Raw genomic sequence first — 19,355 nt, forward strand, 5'->3', positions numbered from 1 at the left:
TTTTAAATTCGCAGAGGCTGACAGATGAGGTCAGGTAGGAGGCTCTGGGAAGTCTCTCCCGGAAGACAGTCTGAAAAGGTGGAGGTCTGCACTGAAGAGAAGAGGAATGAAAGTCAGCAGAAGCAGGACAGAACACATTTGAAGGGGTAGGTGAACATGCAAGGAGTAGAAATAGTGAAGGTAGATGAGTTTCAACAATCAAACTAAAGCAATGTATAGGTGCACAAATGAGGTGAAGAAGAGAGTGCAGCAGGGTAGAGTGGGTGGAGATGAGTGCCAGGGGTAATTTGTGACAGGATTGCAGCAACAGTGAAAAGGAAGATTTACAAGATGCCAGTGAGATCTGCTGTGATGTATGGTTTGGAGATGATGGCACTGACAAAAACATAGAAGGAGCAGAAGACGCTCAGATTTTTACTGGGAGAAACAAGAGGAAAATGTCAATATAAATCACTTGTCAGTTTTACCTGAAAATGACATGTTGCCTCCCAGGAAGTGCGTCATGTTTACCACTGAGTCAAATCATGTGCAAATTTAAATCATTTTTTTGGGTTTTACAAAGAAACCCAATGACAGAGTACATGGTAGTCTATATCTTACAATAAACACGTGATTTAAGAACACAAATCTTTCATCATGATGAACTCTTTTATTCCAAAAACCTAACCTGAGCAGAAGTCTGCACTTAAACAAAGGTAATTAATTGGGGATTTGCTTTGCGGATATTAAAAAACCTGCATGTATAACCTTTAAATTCACCAAAGAATGACTCAATTATATTTGAAATATCAGCTGTAATTGCTCCAGTGCGTTCCATCAACCACCACTAGCGCATCTCATATTGAGACTATTACTCTCTGTCAACTCAGACTTGCTCTGGAACAAAGAAATGAGACAAGTTTATACAAAACACAGGGGGGGTGGGGGGGTTCAGTACTTCATGTGCCATCCAAACTTAAACTTATGATTCAGTTCTTTTTGTTTATTGCCATTAAACTATTTTACAGTCACAACCTCTCTTGGCAAGAGTGACACTCACTTTTATATGGAAAAATGGGTTTAAGATCTCCAAAAAAAAGAACAATTTGCATTTTGGAAAACGAAAAATATGGGTCAGAGACTTAAAACATACACAGCTTTAAATCAAAGTGCTTATGACAAATAAAATACAAACACTTCATTGTATTACTAATAAAGAAAGCATGTCTCCAGTTATAATCTGAGGCAAACCAGAGTGGAGCTGCTGTTTTCATGTACTTTTGAAGTTTAAGCAAATCTTTCAAAAAGAAGAAAAAAACCAAACAGAATCCAGGGAAAGTGTTGAAATAGTGAAGGAGAAGGGATGTCATCTTGAATAAGTCTCTGCAGACCAACATGATGAGAATTGTATTATTTAATGTTGTGGAGGATCAATCTAAGGTTCAGGCAGAGGAAAGCGTGTGTGTTTTTGGTTTTGTGATGCAGCTCTTCGATTTGGAGATGCAGGGAGGAAAGTTCAAACAGATGATGGTTCTTCCTGGAAAAAGTTAAAAAAGAAAATGAAAAACAAAGGGTTTGTGTCTACCTGCTGTGAAATCCATTACTGTGCTGTTTCAAATTTCACATTATGTCTCTAGCCTCCAATGTTGCATATCAAAAATACAAATAAGTGCTCCATGGCACAACATAAGAAGTTTTGGGACATTGTTTAGGTTGTTTGATTAGACTGCTAATATGCTAAATGCTAGCAAGCATACCCCTTAAAATTTAGTAATGGGAAAAGGTCTTGCGCCCACCCCTCATTTCTTTATATCTTTTAAGGAAAATGGGAGCTGAAAGCGTTTTAACAAAACCTGTAAATGCACATGAAAACAGGGTCTAAGAAGCAAATTTAGTGTTTACAACATTCTAACAAGCTTAAAAATCAATATTTGTTATGACCAAATGTATTATTCAACACAGCCTGAGCTTTTATAGCCAAGCTTTCTTGTCATTTCTTTCAGTAGTCTTTGGTAATAGTTCTCCAACCTTGAATGCGCTTCTTGAAGCACAATCAAAGCTCTTCTTTGGATGTTGGCTGCATTTTGTTCCATTCTCTGTCAAAAAGATCCCACACCGCTTCAATAATGTTGCGGTCTGGGCTCTGAAGAGGCCAGTGCATAACTGACAGTGTTTGATTGTGTCACTTTCTATTGAGGTGTACTTTTAGTGCACTGGCAGTGTATCACAAGCTAAAATGCAACCCCAAACCATGACAAAGCCGTTATACCTTCCTCCCAACCTACTTCATACAGAGTCATGATGATTTGAACCAAACATTTCGAATTTTGAAATGAGCAATTTTATGAAACCCTCCATAAAACTTTTGCTACTGATCTCCAATAAATAAAAGAAAACATTCTTCTAAAACATGGTGCAGTATTAGGACTGGACTGAAAAAGAGTGAAAGAGCACCCAGTATCCAGGGTAAAAACAAAAAGCTGTGATCTGAAGCTGTGCAAAGGATGGACAAAACCATGTTGAAAATGCAAAGACAAATCTTGTGTATTCCTGGAGTAAGTCGCGACAATCCACAAAATAAATGTTGCAAAACATGTTCACTTCCACTAAATCTTCAATTCAAATGCTGATTGGCTGTTAAATATTTCTATCCATGAAGTCAAACGTAAACACATGAATCCAAGCAGGCAGGTAGTTTTTAGCCACGCCCAGAGAAATGCTTCCATGTTTAATATGGACATCACTGTGTCTACCTGATGTTGGAGAGCTTCTGCAGAAGGATGGAGAACTTCTCCAAAGATGGGAGGTCCAGTTGAGGGTTTTTAAGGAGCAAGGAAGCTGTTTGGAAAAACTCTTCACAGCTACATGCATCCAGAAAGGAATTTAAGTAGCCTATGAGCACAACAACAAAAGCAAAGAGAGCAGGATATTATCAAGGCAATCAGTTCTGATGATCTGCAACACATTTTATTCAATGTCAAAACTTCTAAAGAGATGGGAATTATCAGCTTAATTTTGCCAGCAAGAAAACTACACGAACACACTAGCAAACCATGAATAACACAGAAAAACAGGAACACATATGCTGGTCAGAGTGTCTCTTAGAACATTGTATTTCCATATTGTCACTTTTAACTTGACCTCAAACCTCAACCATACACAAACTCACACAGGGAGATGAAACAAAGGACAACAACACCAGCGCACACAGATGGGAGCTGTAGATCTCTTAAATTAATAACAGCAAACGTTGACCTTAAAATGAAGGCGATTTCAAGTAAACAAACATTTGTTTCTGCTAAAAGTCACATTCCTGCTCCTTGAAAAAGTAGCTGTGTGTTAAAACACACATGCAGCGAGGGAATACAATCTGAGCAACAGAGGAACTTTTTTTGGCTGGTGAAGCAGCGCCACTGGCATCAAATCACAGCGGAAGATGGATGGTGAAGAATAGCACCAGGCTTAGATAAGAAAGGATCAGACAGATACAGTGGGGCAAAAAAGTATTTAGTCAGCCACCGATTGCGCAAGTTCCCCCACTTAAAATGATGACAGAGGTCAGTAATTTGCACCAGAGGTACACTTCAACTGTGAGAGACAGAATGTGAAAAAAAAAGCCATGAATTCACATGGTAGGATTTGTAAAGAATTTATTCGTAAATCAGGGTGGAAAATAAGTATTTGGTCACCTCAAACAAGGAAAATCCCTGGCTCTCACAGACCTGTAACGTCTTCTGTAAGAAGCTTTTCTGTCCCCCACGCGTTACCTGTATGAATGGCACCTGTTTGACCTCATCATCTGTATAAAAGACACCTGTCCACAGCCTCAACCAGTCAGACTCCAAACTCCGCCATGGCCAAGACCAAAGAGCTTTCGAAGGACACCAGGAAAAGAATTGTAGACCTGCACCAGACTGGGAAGAGTGAATCTACAATAGGCAAGCAGCTTGGTGTGAAAAAAATCAACTGTGGGAGCAATCATCAGAAAATGGAAGACATACAAGACCACTGATAATCTCCCTCGATCTGGGGCTCCACGCAAGATCTCATCCCGTGGGGTCAAAATGATCATGAGAACGGTGAGCAAAGATCCCAGAACCACATGGGGGGACCTGGTGAATGACCTGCAGAGAGCTGGGACCAAAGTAACAAAGGTCACCATCAGTAACACACTACAACGGCAGGGAATCAAATCCCGCAGTGCCAGACGTGTTCCGCTGCTGAAGCCAGTGCATGTCCAGGCCCGTCTGAAGTTTGCCAGAGAGCACATGGATGATACAGCAGAGGATTGGGAGAATGTCATGTGGTCAGATGAAACCAAAGTAGAACTTTTTGGTATAAACTCAACTCGTTGTGTTTGGAGGAAGAAGAATACTGAGTTGCATCCCAAGAACACCATACCTACTGTGAAGCATGGGGGTGGAAACATCATGCTATGGGGCTGTTTTTCTGCCAAGGGGACAGGACGACTGATCCGTGTTAAGGACAGAATGAATGGGGCCAAGTATCGTGAGATTTTGAGCCAAAACCTCCTTCCATCAGTGAGAACTTTGAAGATGAAACGAGGCTGGGTCTTCCAACATGACAATGATCCAAAACACACCGCCCGGGCAACAAAGGAGTGGCTCCGTAAGAAGCATTTGAAAGTCCTGGAGTGGCCTAGCCAGTCTCCAGACCTCAACCCCATAGAAAATCTGTGGCGGGAGTTGAAAGTCCGTGTTGCTCTGCGACAGCCCCAAAACATCACTGCTCTTGAGAAGATCTGCATGGAGGAATGGGCCAAAATACCAGCTACTGTGTGTGCAAACCTGGTAAAGACCTATAGTAAACGTTTGACCTCTGTTATTGCCAACAAAGGTTATGTTACAAAGTATTGAGTTGTATTTTTGTTATTGACCAAATACTTATTTTCCACCCTGATTTACGAATAAATTCTTTACAAATCCTACCATGTGAATTCATGGATTTTTTTTTCACATTCTGTCTCTCACAGTTGAAGTGTACCTCTGGTGCAAATTACTGACCTCTGTCATCATTTTAAGTGGGGGAACTTGCACAATCGGTGGCTGACTAAATACTTTTTTGCCCCACTGTAGAAAGATAATATGACAAAGATAAGAAGGGAAACATGGATTGGTCAGTCTTTTTCCAACAATATTTTGCCCTCAAAATTACTACGGATAACTATGGTAAAATGAATACTACTGGTATTCATTTTACAGCTTATAGGTACATTTGACACATTTCAAATTTAAGCATTTTAAACTGCCTTTAACTCCAGACTTTTAATGTAAGCTTAAACATGGCCCACACAGACAAACATAATCCACCAGTCAAGCAGAAGGTACAAGGCTCCAACTAATTATACGTTTCAATAAGACAATTTTTTTTAATATAGTCAAATCAAATGTAGAATAAACAGTGTTATCACCAAAACCCCCCAAGGTCCTGTTATTTAAAACTATGCTGGGTTAATAGTTGAAAAGATTGAGTTACTGGTAGGGAATGTGACTACCTCTGTACAAGAAGAGGCGATTTGACCACAGATGTTTGGTACATTTGTGTATAAATGGACCTTTTTACATTTTTTTTTATTGCTAAACTTAAGGTGTAAACCTTTCCCCCTCTTCCTCAGCCCTTTTCCATCTCCCCTCATTACTGCTTGTAAAACAGAATAATTAGCAAGTCTCGCAAGGCTTACAATCCCCTTGAAACACACAAATATCTGCACACACATACAAACACACAGACCTCAGTCCCCAGTCGCCTCTGGCATATGGTCCTGCTGTTTATTAGTATGCAGCAGTTTAAATAATACGGCTCATAACCCCGCTGAACTCACCCTTCCATGAAAACACACTGCAGCTGGTATCTTAACCTTGTCCACCTCCATGTACTCTTTTGTCTTCCAATAAGTAAGACAGAAAGTGGTAGGGGTCCAAGGTTTTATGACCACGATTTCCAGATCTATTGCCTGACCACTAGTTATGATTGATCTAAGTTCAGAAAAAAAAACCAACGTAATTTTTCACATGTGGTTTTTATGTGGGGAATATATGGAGTGATACACCAGGAGGGCTGTTTTAACTCAAAGAAAATTGTGATATTCAAAGCAGTCTATAAATCAAGGCTAGCAAAGTAATCACAGCAGCTTTGTCAATCAAAACCAGTTTTTAGGCAATATGAATTATACAGTTTTAAAATTGGCTCATAAGCTGGATAAAACTTGAACCATCCATTTAAAAAGTTGTTTTCAAAGAAGTCAGCAGAATCTAAATAAAAGTAGAATGCAATATGTTTTAAAAAATAAAATCTACATTTTATTGGAAATTGTGAAAATATAAATATGCTTATTTTAAATTGAATTAAAATAACCTTTTTTGAAAAGTCAGGAGAGGGACTTCTTTACCAATGTGTTGCATCACTTCTTTTTTTTTTTTGTTTAAAGCCTTTGGGAACAGAAAAGACCAACCACTACCATCTCGAAACATGTTTTATACACAAGCTTCCTGTGTTGTTTCCTCCAACTGTAATGAACGAATTGTACACTTTTAGAAAACTCATCCTATAATAGTAATAGGAAAAACCACTTTGTATATGAAAAACAGTTGTGGTCAGAGGTTTATATACACTCATCTTGGACATGAATTTCATGGTAATTTGAGTCTTTTAACCCCTACTAGCATTTCGTTAATTGTCCATCAGGACCCCTGACCACTCTTTTTGGACTTTTTGGACATTTAATTGGGTCGGTTTACTGGGACGGACTCTGCTTTAAAGCATAATCCATAAATTTTCAACACGGTTGACATTGGAGCTTTCTAGCAGCTGAAAATGTGCATGCTTTATCCATTCCAAAACCAATTTTGATGTGTGTTTGAGATCATTGTCATGTTGGAATACCGAGACATGTCCAGTTTTAAATGTGTAGCTGCTGAGTTCAGAAGAAGTTGAAGAATTCGGATGTAGCCCTTAATTTTCATGATTTCATCCACTTCCTAAAATGTACCAGTACCACTGACCACACAACAGCCACAGAGCATGATACTACCACCACCATGCTTGACAGCTGGTACAGTGCTTTTTGAAAGCCTGACATTTACTGAGGTCTTTAGTGCCTTCTTTGTTGGCCGACACCCTCTCAAGTCCAATGTAAAACCAACTTTACTGTGGACAGGGTCACTGGTGTTCCAACAGTTTCAAATTCCTTCCAAGCTTGAGCCTTGGTTGTCCCTGAGCCTCATCTAAGGGTAAAAATTTAGGTGTTTTCTCCAAGACCTTGGCAAATTGGTGACACATCTAAACAACTCATATGCAATTGTTTAGAAATGGCTTCAAGTGCCCTTCCCAACTTGTGTAAATCTATTGGTCAATCAATTGGTAAAGCTGGTAAAGAGAAACTACCAGTTATAGTCCATCATAATCACTTATGAGATGTTAAAAGGCCTTAAAAGATTGAGCCAGTATATATACACTTTTGACTCTGTGTGGATTAGAGAGAAAAGAAAAAGACTTGTATTATTGCTTTTTAAGCACTCAATCTTTGTTAAATAATTAACTGTTTACCATTATTATGGGATGTCCATACAGGAAGTCATTCTTTCACTGGGCATGGGTTTGTAGCTAATTATTGGTCCTGGACATTCCAAGGTCCAGTTGCCTAGGTAACTCTCTAATGTCTTTACCACCCTGTAACATTTCAATCAACAGTAGCCCTCACTATGATTAGTAGTTATTTTAAAGTTTCACCTTGAAGTTCAGAAAAGTTTAACTCAGAACATGCTCACTTTGTGTTTGTCTGTGGTTATTTTGCTTGTCATTGCTTGGAGTTGGTGAATGCCAGTGACAGTCTATGGTTTCATGTGGCTGTCCATTGCTTCCTTTGTGAATGTTCTTTTAAAATATAATTACCTTTAAAGAAAATAGTCTGGATTAAGAAAAACAAAAACAACACCCCAAACAAATCAAGGACCACCTCAAACAGCATTAAACTGTCAGATAACAGAGCATCAATACATTTTAATATCTTCTAACATTGTGCAAATACCAAGTAGCTTAGATTTAAAAATGTTTTCAATTGTGAAATAGTTTTTGTTATCACTGTAGTGTAAGGTACAATCATTTAAATAAATAGACTACAGTTATTCACATTAACAGATAGTATTCATGTATCAAATTCCCACTTTTTAATTATTTCCTAGGCTAAGCGATACCAATGACTGAATGGTAAATGGACTGGTTCTCATACAGCGCTTTTTAACTCTGAGAACTCAAAGTGCTTTATATAAACTTGCCTCATTCATCCATTCATACAAGCACTTTATTTCTATGCTTTTTCTACCCAAGTGCTTTCTATCTAACATTCACACATATTCATACTCTGATGGATGCATCAGAGAGCAACTTGGGGTTACTACAATGCCCAAAAACATTTGGCATGCAAAACGTCTTGCTACTCAATGCAAATGCAAAACTTCTACTACTGCTACTCAGCAGGCACATGTATCAACATTTATGAACTGATCAGCATTGACCCTTTTAGGTTAAATGTACCAGAAGGATGCTGCAGAAGTTGCAGAAACTGAGTCACCACATTATATTCACTAAAAATAGGGGGAAAATATTACAATGGAAGCCAAAGCCTTTTACTGTAAGCCTGTCTTTGCTCTAAGCTGCATTGGAAAAGGGAAAAAAACAAAAAAAACAAAAAACAAAACAAAAAAAACCCACACACTCCATAACCATTCATCTAAAAGTGTTTACCACAAAACAAGCCTACTTACAGGACTCCTCACTGAGTTTCATCAGAATGTCTATAGGCATACTGAGCCCTGTGCGACTCCCCTGAAGCACTGAAAGCAGCCTCTGCACTCCTCCATAGTGGATGAACAGCCCTCGACTCTCCTCATTCATCAGTTCTCTATAGAGACTTTCAAGTGCCTGGGACAGCACATCAGCTGCACATGAAAAGAGTAAAGTAAAAACAGTCAAAAACACTCCAGGTGTCTAGATGAAAATGACACATTTCTTTCAGTTGAAATTATAGTCTTAAAATATGTAAAAATAATGTTGTTTTGTTTTTACATTTAAAGTAGCTGTTTTTGTTATTTTAATCATTTCCCCCCCAATAATTTTAAAAATAATAATAACAATTATATTTAATGGTATTACTAACAATTTTTTTAAAACTGTGTGTTTGAGTTTTAAACTTTACACTGACACCAAGATTAAACAAACAACAACAACAAAAAAAGAACAAACAACAAAAAAACAACAACAACAACAACAACAACAACATAGCAGAACGAAACAAGACAAAAAAAACCCCAAACAGACAGGCAACCCGGCTCATGAAATCAAAGAAATAAGTGGAAAATCCAGACACTTTGATTATGAGATACAATTAACAATACATATATGTAAAATAGCAGTGATTACTAACAATTTTTAATATATTTACATACATACATGTTTTTTTTCAAATACATGTTTATCATGTTAAAAGGGTAACAGTGGAAGATCTCATCGAATTTTGTTTGAAGGTTTCCATGTGTTCATTTCAAGCTCAGAGACCTCTTGGTAGCCTAGGCCCCACCATGTTCATTGTTTTCTGTTCTTGCTGAGAATTTCACATACATAAAAACAGTTTGTACAAACTGTAAAGTCAATTAAAAGAAAACAAAACAACATGCAAATGTTTATAAGTCTTGGGATATTGTATTGAGCCTCATACTGAGAGGTCCAGTGAACAGCTACGAAATGCAAGTTCATTTCTTGTCAGTCAGTTGTTCAATTTCTTTTGAACATCTAAACATGAAAGACTGTGTGTAAGAATGGCTGTATTTCCCAGACAATTAATGCAAAATTTACTGAATCCCTTTAATTAAAGCTGAAAATCTGCACTTCAATCACATCTTTGCTATTATAAAATCCATTGTTATACAAAAACATAAAAATTCTGTATTTGTCCAAATACTTTTGGTTCTAACTGTATGATTACTTATTTGAGGTTAGATTACTCACTGAGGCCTTTCTTAGTGTATCCCTTTGCATTAGATGCATTACACATGGAAAGTACTCATTCACCAGCTGTTTCCTATCTTCTCTCACTTAACTCACAACTCTCCACTGTACTTTGGATGTAATGGCTACAGTCCTCTGACAAAGTTATTTTCAGATTTCCAAAAGCTTCATATTTTACCTGACATATGATAAAGGCCAAGCTTTGTTAGTTTAAGTGCCTGAGTTTGGTTTATATAAAAATGAGCAATTAGCAAAGGAGAAGAAATATCTCTTTATTACAGTCAATTTGGCTCCTCAACAATCCACAAGGAGAAAAAAAAACTAAACCTGGTAGGCAGATTGACAGAAAACAGTCTGCACTGACGTGCTGAGGGAGCCCTCGAGCAGACGGAAGGTCATTTTAGAAAAGAGTTTCATAAAATATGTCAGGATTTGTCAGGTTTGTGGGCTGAACTCAGAGAGCCAACCAAGATTTATAGTGTGGAAGGGCAAAGAACTCCTTGCCTCTTTAAAATATTTGCACGTAACGGAAGAGGGCCAAGAACCTAAAGCAATGCTAGCAGCTCTGTGATCTGAGGATTTTCCTTATCAAACCCAGCCGAGAGTTTAGATCCAAAACAATTCCTATCACTCACTGTCAATATATAAACTGTGGATGGAAGAATAACATGTTAGTGTAACATGATGCCAATATCCTAACGTTTAGCAAGAAGATGTTTACCATTCTACTGTCTTAGTTAAGCTTTGTTTAGGAACAAACAGAAATCGCGTAAACCCATCCAGCAGTTTAATATTTAAGTCTGCACTCAGACACCAAACCCTGACCCAGGTTCAACTATATAGAGCCAGGCATATCCTCTAATTATCTCAGAAAAGACAGTAGTTACTTATATTTTTTTCTCTCTTATTTTACTGGTTGCGAAAATTGTCACACTTATTTCTCTGAGCTCTGATGGGATGAGACGCTAACCGTGTCTGCACTTGGAACTAAGCTGTTAGTGATGCATATGTAGTAGAAGTATAACTTGACAGAAAAAAAGCTTTTAAACCTCATTTAGGACCAAAAATGTCAAAGTTTTATGTATTTTTTGTATCATTCATTTCCTTGGAAAATTAAATGTGACCACTGATTCTATATATGCAGATTTTATATCCTAGTGACCAGTCAGTTAAAGTTACCGCTCTCCATCCATCTTTGTTTTAAAATAACATTCAAAATAACTGTCCAGCAGCGTTAATGACATAGCTGCTGAGTGCTGACACTTGCTTCTAAAAGGAAACTTCAGGGCTGGCTACCTCTAAATGGCAATGGATAACAACTGGTGTGCCTAACAATGCTTTAGACTGCAGTACTGCTTTACAATACAACACAATTTTTGCAATGGAACTCAACTCAAAGACAATATTATATGTTGTTAAGGTAATTGATGATAATAAACATCATGTCTTTGGTACTTCTAATCATGACAGTGAATGCCAAACATGTTCATTATTTAATCTCTGCATTTATTTTAAAGTATGGTCCCATGCTTTAAATCAGAGCATAGCATCAAGTCAGTTATACTTCCAGAATATTGATCTGGTCATTTAAGTAGCAGAGCGGGGTTGTTAATTAGTCTCACCTGCTTCGGTGTTAATGGCATTAACAGCAGATGCACTAGAGCAGGGGTGGGCAATTCCAGGCCCCGAGGGCCGGTGTCCTGCAGGTTTTAGATCTCACCTTGGGTCAACACACCTGAATCACATGATTAGTTCATTACCAGGCCTCTGGAGAACTTCAGGACATGTTGAGGAGCTAATTTAGCCATTTAAATCAGCTGTGTTGGTTCAAGGACACATCTAAAACCTGCAGGGACACCGGCCCTCGAGGCCTGGAATTGCCCACCCCTGCACTAGTACACAATAATTGGGCAACCCGCAAAACAGTAATGGTTTTACAGGTGGAGGCCTCTGCCTTTTTCCCCCAACCATCTTTTTAATGTATTTTCTCATTAGTTTTGCATTTGGCTAGGGTTAGTCTCACTATTGGTAGCATGATGAAGTTGCACAGATAGTACAACTCCTTCTAGGATGGCACATCAATATGTGCTATTGCCAGAAGATTCACTGTTGCTTCCAGCACAGTCTCAAGAGCATGGAGGAGACTCCAGGAGAAAGGCAGTTACTCTAGGAGAGCTACACAGGGCTGTAAAAGATACTTAACTCATCCGCAAGAATGGTATCTGCTCCCCTGAGGAAGGAGGGACATGATGAGCACTGCCAGAGCCCTACAAAATTACCTCCAGCAGGCCACTGGTGTGAATATTTTTGACCGAACAATCAGAAACAGACTTCATGAGAGTAGCCTGAGGGCCCGACTTTCTGTATTGGGTCCTGTGCTCACTGCACATTGAGATCTGGTGTGCTTTCAAAATGTTCTTTTAATTTTTGAGGAGTATATATATATATACACACGTGTTTTCATTAATACCTTGTGTGATGGTGCTGAAGATAACGAGGACAGAAAGGATCCGTGTATGAGGACAAGGGCTTCGGTAAAGGGGCCAACTTCCAGCTGCTTCAGAGCATTTCATAGGGTGATCTGAATCTTCTGCAGGCTTTGACACTTCCTCTCCTATCCATTCCAGAGTAGCAGATGGTGCTACATGCTGGGCAAAATATACAGAAACACACACTCAGATGCTCTGGCCATTGCGCAATATTAGCAACTGTGCCTGCAATCATTCACTTTTGTTATATAACTGTCAAAACAAAAATTACATGCCTACAATGATCTTCATCAAATGCTAGTGTATAAAATACAAGGTCAGCCTGACAGGGAGCCAGCAGGCTTCTTCTGCAACTTTTCCATAACTGATGGATCTAATAAATCAGCACAGTAAACTACAGCTACTATCCAAGATTTATGTATTTTGAAAGCTTAAGAGCTGGTGGTCTTTCCCTTTCCCCAAGGTCTCCACTGAACCCTCATCTTAAAGTCATCTCTGTTTCTCCATCTATGTGTTTTGGCTCAAAGCCAGTTGGTATTCATCATATAAAGGGAACACGTTATTTAGCAATAAGGAAACAAGTGGTTTAACGGGCCCAAGCTCCCTGTAGCAGGACTAGTGACAAGGACTTAAGGCTGGAAGATTGGACACGGTAGAAAGTAAGTGGATAAGGACAGTTGGTGTAGGCTGAACCCAAGCTCATAGCTGGGACTGAGGCCAGATGACTGGCAGCTGGTAAGGACTTCATACGAGCATGAAAATTGCAGTCCAAGTCTGCAAATGGGATTGGGCTACAGTTTAATAATGTCTCACATTCAGATAGCAATTGCTGATGTACAATGTTTGTTATCTAGGACTCTTGAGGGGCTTGTGGCCAGATAAGGAGAAGGACACACACCCTTATCAGAGCCACAAAAACGGCGACAGCCTGCTCAAATGTCTAGACTCTGTCTGACACACATACAGGCAGGGGACTTCAGAAAACCAAGCATCTCATGTAAACACAAGATGAAACTCGACAGGACTACCAAACAAGAAAGCCTTCCTTAGTGTGAAGGGAGATGTAGCGATAAAGTGGATATCCCCCACTTGAAGTCAATGTGTACCTCTGATGTGTGGGGAGAGAAAGACTATTTCAACTTCAGAGCCAGCCTCATGTTTTGAAATGGGGTCCAGCAGCTTTCTGCTAGCAGAATAATACTCAGCTTCATAAAGGCTGATGAAATATGAATGAGCCAGGCCACAGAATTACCTGCATCTTGTTATAGATTGTAATCTCACCCTGCTGTGTTCTTACTTTCTAAAAGCAAAGCTTATCTAGTAACAGGAATAACACTGCTGCTGAAAAGTGTCCAGAAGCAATGTTTCAGGAATAAAACGTCTGTTACTTAGATTAATGTCCTTTCAGGCAGCTATGCGGGAGATTTAGTTTTTAAACAGTGGCAGATCAAATAAACAAGATGCAGCCCATTTTGTCTTTCTTGCAGAAAAACAAACCATCCCCTCTGAAGGTCACTGTCTTGGCATCGTTTTTTCAGCACTGACTTGTTTGCTCACAGTGAACACACGCTTAAAATTTTCATGAAAAAGTATAGTGACTGTGTTAGACTTTGTTTATAATAATCTCAGCCAGAGCTTAAATAGTCATAGCGTAACATTTCTTTCAACAACCCAACAAGAACATTTCCTAATAAATATCATGCCTGGCCAAAGGTTTAATTATTATTATTTTTTTAGCTGAATTCCGGTAAAAATGTCATGCTCCACATGTCCATAATATAATACAGTAAGTTCCTTGGTGCATCTAAAAATTACCTGCTCTAAAAACACAGCTTGCTCACAGAAATAATATTATCTTTACCTGCCTGCTGTTGTCCAAGTGTCTCAAAGCAGAGTAAATGAGGCGAAGCAGGTTGAGGAGGAGCTTAGGTTCTGACAAAGGAGTGTGATGAAGCTGGTCTGCTAATAACGGCAGCACCTAAGAAACCCAAGATAAGTTATGTCTAATCAAACTCTGTCCGTGTCTCATCATCTCCTGCTTTTTTGTTGTTGTGACACCAACTGTGTGTGTTGGAATAGAGCCGGGATGAAATGCAAAGATCAGAGCAAAGCTGCATTAAGCACACCACCTTGAGGCATCTTTCGCTGAGCAGAACCTCTGAACACCGGCCTACACCTTCCACTTTGTTTTCTGTTACATCAAGCACCCACTCCAGCAGAAAGGCTATGAACTTCAGTGGAGAGGGAGTTACGCTGCCCTGAAGGAAGAAGGGTGAAAAATAAGTTGCAGTTGCTGTGTTTATTAGATCTCTCCCAGCTCAAATATACTGCAAAGAAAAAGTGTTAAAAAAGAAAATAAAGCAATAAAAGTTTGACAAAACCAGCTTTCTCAGCAGGGATATAACTGTATCCAACTCCGTATATCTATCTTCATCAATAGCAGTGATGATAACTTAACATAATCACAAACTATGATTTATCATGTCAGTTGGAAGTATGTGTGTGGTTTGTGGAGAAGGGCTGTTGTACCATTTCCTTTCCGGGTATGTGTAAAGAGCAGTGTTAGTGTTTGTCTAACCACACTAAACCATGTGCAGCGTTTTTCACTAAACACATTAACGATAAATTAAGTAACATGGCTGTAATTAGAGGAAATCTGTAAATCCTGCTGATTGGTAGTACATTTAACTGTTAAACAAACAACCCCCCCCGGTCCCACTCCCACAGAGACGCACACACACAGAGTCTGTCTGAGTAGATGAAGTACCTTGTTGTTGGGTCTTCCAGAAGCTGTTGCTTTCTCCTTGTTGCATGGTTTAAAACACTCGGTACTCTTAATACTCCCTGTGTTGCAGCTTCTTGTTGCTAAATTGTGCTCATATTTCCTCTTAAAATAATAAAAAAAAAGCCAAAAAAAGTAAATGTCAATATCTGTTTTGTCTATTTACTAAAGATAACAGATATCAGAATGGCCTCCTTTATTCAACTCTCATTATTAGATGCTGAAAACTGATTGTGAGACTAAACATCACAACTTGAAGGCTTTTCATATAAAACATGAAGGAACGGCCTTTTCTGCACTGATATATTTGTTCTTACCTGAAGATTTTCAAGCCGAGCCTGCACCCTCTTGGATTGGCTCTCCAGCCTCTTATTTCGTTCACTGGTCTCATTCAACTGTTGATTTGAAAAAAAGAAAAAAAGACAATGACTGTCAGCGCGCTGTTGCAATATAAATTCCCCAAAAGCACTTAGATCAACAAAACAAGTGTAGACAAAGCAATCCTAATACACTGTCGTATTAGTGAACTTCCAGATATCTTATGCTGTAGCGCCCTCCTCTGGATCAACAAGCTACTGGCTTGGTAAGAAAACTTTAACTTCATTTTTGGGAAGATCTGAATGGTAATTTTGAAGATGCCATCATCTTCATTTTGAATATGACATTCAAAAGTTGGAAATAATCATGCTTATGAAATGTTCAGACCTAGATTAGAAATGTTACGAACGCAACCAATTCCAACCTGCTTCTTCATGTTATCATTGAGCTCCTTGATTGTCTCAAAATTGCTTTTAAGCCTCTTGTTTTCTTTGTTTTTCTCTCGAAGAAGGTCCTGCAGTCGGCTCAGTTCATGCTGGTGTTTCTGGTGAGATGAACACATAACTACATTCACACAAAATGAAGATAGCAGTGACACCTTATGGAATAATCCATGGCCTGTAAGTGCATGGATGGTTATATAGAAGGTGGAAGGAAAAGGAACTATGTGTGGTGAAGAACACGTCCCTTCTTTTTAATGTAATATGAGGTTTTATTCGTGTCAAACCTCCTCTATAGTCACAATGCGACTGTGGACCATCTCTTTCATCCCAGCCAGCTTCAGCAAAACCTCTTCTTGCCGTTTTAGCCTCCTTTCTCTCTCATGCAGTTCTCTCTCCCGCTGCTGCTGATTTTGTCGCTCTGCCTGTGAACACACAAATGCATGCTGAGTCTACAGCTTCAGCACAACAAAAACCGAAATACCTAACATGCCATGTTTGTAAGGTTTCTTCATTTTAATTGATTGAGCAATTCTGGACATAGAGCTTTATTTATTCTATTATGAGAGGAAGAAATACTAATGTGCAAACCTTTAGCTGTTTGTGTATGGTCATCATTTCATGGTAAATCTTGACTAGCGCAAAGGAAGATGAGTCACATGAGTTGGGAAACTGGAAATCCCATTGCAGCTCTCTGTCACTCTCAGTTTCCTGGGACCCAGAGCTACCATCCAGATAGGAAGGCAAGGTCACATCTGGACAAGAGTATCAAGTTACCAAAAGAAAACTTAAACACTTAAACAAAGTGGACTACGAGCTGTGAAACACACATACCTGTTTCTGTAAACAGCACCTGAGACTCCTGAAGTGGGACTACTGTGGAGTCTGCACTCAGGTCCTTATTACTGCCATGCAAACTACAACTGTGCCAAATCAAACCAAACACAACCACATATAGGTTTTGCTCAAAGAAGTCATCATAAACATGCAAACACTTCCATGGTGTTACTGATCACCTACTGTTCAGGATGATTGGCGACTGCTTTGAACAGTTCATGCAAAGCTCTGTTGTAGCATTTCAACTCTTTGGACCCACCAGTCAAAACAAGTCTTTGTGCAAAGTCTAAAAAAAAATTATTAAAAATAATAATTATAGTCATTCAATAATTTATTTCATTTGTGTAGCACTGTCCGTACATGTGATGTGGCAAGTGCAATATGTGGTCTAACTTTAGAAATGTGTCCAAAATGGAAAAACTAGCTCTTAGTGAGATTTTATATCAGCAATTGGCAATTTGTTTTCTCAAAGGCCCACATGAGAAATCGGGATTGTTGTAGGCGGCCGCACTAACAAGCTGAACTCAATTCTGCTAAATATGAATTTTAGCTCTTTATAAGCTTTCCCATGAATGCCTCCACAGCAGTGCCAGTTTCACATGTGACCCTTGGGAAAATTAACCGCCCACTCCTGTTTTAGAGCTTCAGTAATTTGCTTAGACCAGTTCAATGTTTTTCAAAACACCAAATATTTAGCAATTGCGCTTGAAATTTCTTTTAAAGAAAGCTGGGCTACCAGCTGCAGTAGCTCTATATACTTTGTTTCACTTAAAAAACAAACAAACAAGAAAACAAAAACAACAATGTAATTTCCCCAAGACTCTCTGAACTTTTGCATTTTGTTATGTACAAAACATTGCAACCCACTGTGTCAACAGTAGCATTTGGGGCTTGCTTTTAAGCTTTTCACCATTTTTAAAATAGAAAAAAAAAAGCTATAACTCAATAATATCCTGTTAACCAGTGAAGCCAAATGTGGTGTGACGTGCAATATTTAGTAAACATATAATGCTTAAAGATCTGTTGGAACCCAAAAGGGCATGTGACACCCAGACTACACTTACCATCACTGGTTCCTGTGGTAGTTCCCTTTGGAGGTAGAACCTTAAAGACAGTGCAACAAGTTTCAGAAAATAGGTGCAAAAAGACAAAATGTTACATAACTATTTGTCGAATAACGTGGTGACTACTCTTACATGAAGCCTACACACACAGCTTGTAACCCACAAATACAGAGGCTCACTGTTCAACTAGCTACACGTTAACCTAGTCTGTTTCTTATGAAGTTAGACACAGGGATGGGAGACCAGATATTAATAATTTAAACGCGTAGGTTAACGTTCATTTAACCAGTAGTAACTATGTAAACAAGTTTGGTAAACGTCGGTCGGAGAACAAACAGAAGAATGGACAGGCAACTTTTGCACAGGTTAGCGTTTCCAAGATACTGCACCACAAAACTTCACTGTGTACTTCAAATTGTCAAACCTGCTTCCTCCTCTCCAAATATTGCTGCCCAGGCTTTTTCACTGTGTTATTCAAGTCGGCATCCTTGAAATGTTGGTTCATAGCTACTATTACTGTGATTAGAATCCACTGAATCGTCCTCCTCTTCACTTTTATCCCACGAGTTCACGTAAAATAAAAAATAAAACCAACTTCCGGTTAAAACTTTCGAATTAAAACCTCTTCATATCGTGGATAAAGGTACTTTTTCTGAGCTCGTATTCTGTAGAGTCGTAACATATCCGACATTACTAGTGGCAGGTTAGAAAACTTCCTTAACCAACCGTGTTCGCTAACTTTAAAGCACCATCCAAAATTTGGCGGATGATTAATCACGTGATGCATTTTCTTCAACGCCACCAGCGCTGTTTAGTGGGGGACAATGGCGCCAGCTAGTGGCTTTTAAATGTAATCCATATGTGTGAACGAGAGCCAGACAGGTATAAAAGTGTAGCTGCAAGGAGCAGAGGCAGTGAAGGTGGATGAGTTTAAATACCTGGGGTCATCCAAGCAGGTGAAGGAGAGAGTGCAGGCAGGGAGGAGTGGAGAGGACAAAAGGAAGACCTATGAGGAGTTGCATGGATGTAGTGCTGAGGACATGCAGAGGGTTGGTGTAACAGAAGGGCATGCTAGGAATAGGGTAAAATGGAGACAAATAATCCTCTGTGGTGATCTCTAAAGGGACCAGTCGAAAGAAGAAGAAGAAGAATATTGCTCAAAGAAAAGAGTTATTGCTCCAAATAAAAAGAGAGAAGTACAGGACTATAAGTGACAGCAGGTGCTGAGGATGAATGTATGATCAGCATAGTCATCAGTGACTCTAATTTTTCCAGCAGTGTGTAGTCATTTGATCCACCCTTTCTGTGTTCACTAGTTTTAGGCTAATGCAAACAGTAAAGCACATTTTTTTTCAGTAGCTTTTTAAAAGAAAAATCAATAAAGCTTATCAAAAAAGTTGTTTTTATTCAGCAATTTTATGAA

The 19,355-nt window shown here is 39.0% G+C and overlaps 1 protein-coding gene across 1 annotated transcript; it reads right to left on the reverse strand.

Annotated features, from left to right (window-relative positions):
• Nucleotides 1–909: 909 nt before the first annotated feature.
• On the reverse strand, nt 910–18,685 carry ccdc138 (coiled-coil domain containing 138). Its single transcript, XM_006802370.3, has 15 exons — nt 18,357–18,685; nt 17,933–17,972; nt 17,052–17,154; nt 16,866–16,954; nt 16,623–16,786; nt 16,319–16,456; nt 16,016–16,135; nt 15,591–15,668; nt 15,259–15,378; nt 14,621–14,749; nt 14,353–14,469; nt 12,473–12,650; nt 8,763–8,936; nt 2,733–2,871; nt 910–1,516 (listed from the first exon to the last, which is right to left on the reverse strand). The coding sequence occupies exons 1-15, from the start codon at nt 18,435–18,437 to the stop codon at nt 1,390–1,392; spliced, it is 1,797 nt and encodes a 598-aa protein (XP_006802433.2). The 5' UTR covers nt 18,438–18,685; the 3' UTR covers nt 910–1,389.
• Between the last annotated feature and the right edge of the window lie 670 nt (nt 18,686–19,355).

Source organism: Neolamprologus brichardi, chromosome 16 (genome assembly GCF_056152115.1).
Source record: "Neolamprologus brichardi isolate AB-2024 chromosome 16, ASM5615211v1, whole genome shotgun sequence".
In the NCBI taxonomy this organism is placed as follows: domain Eukaryota; kingdom Metazoa; phylum Chordata; class Actinopteri; order Cichliformes; family Cichlidae; genus Neolamprologus; species Neolamprologus brichardi.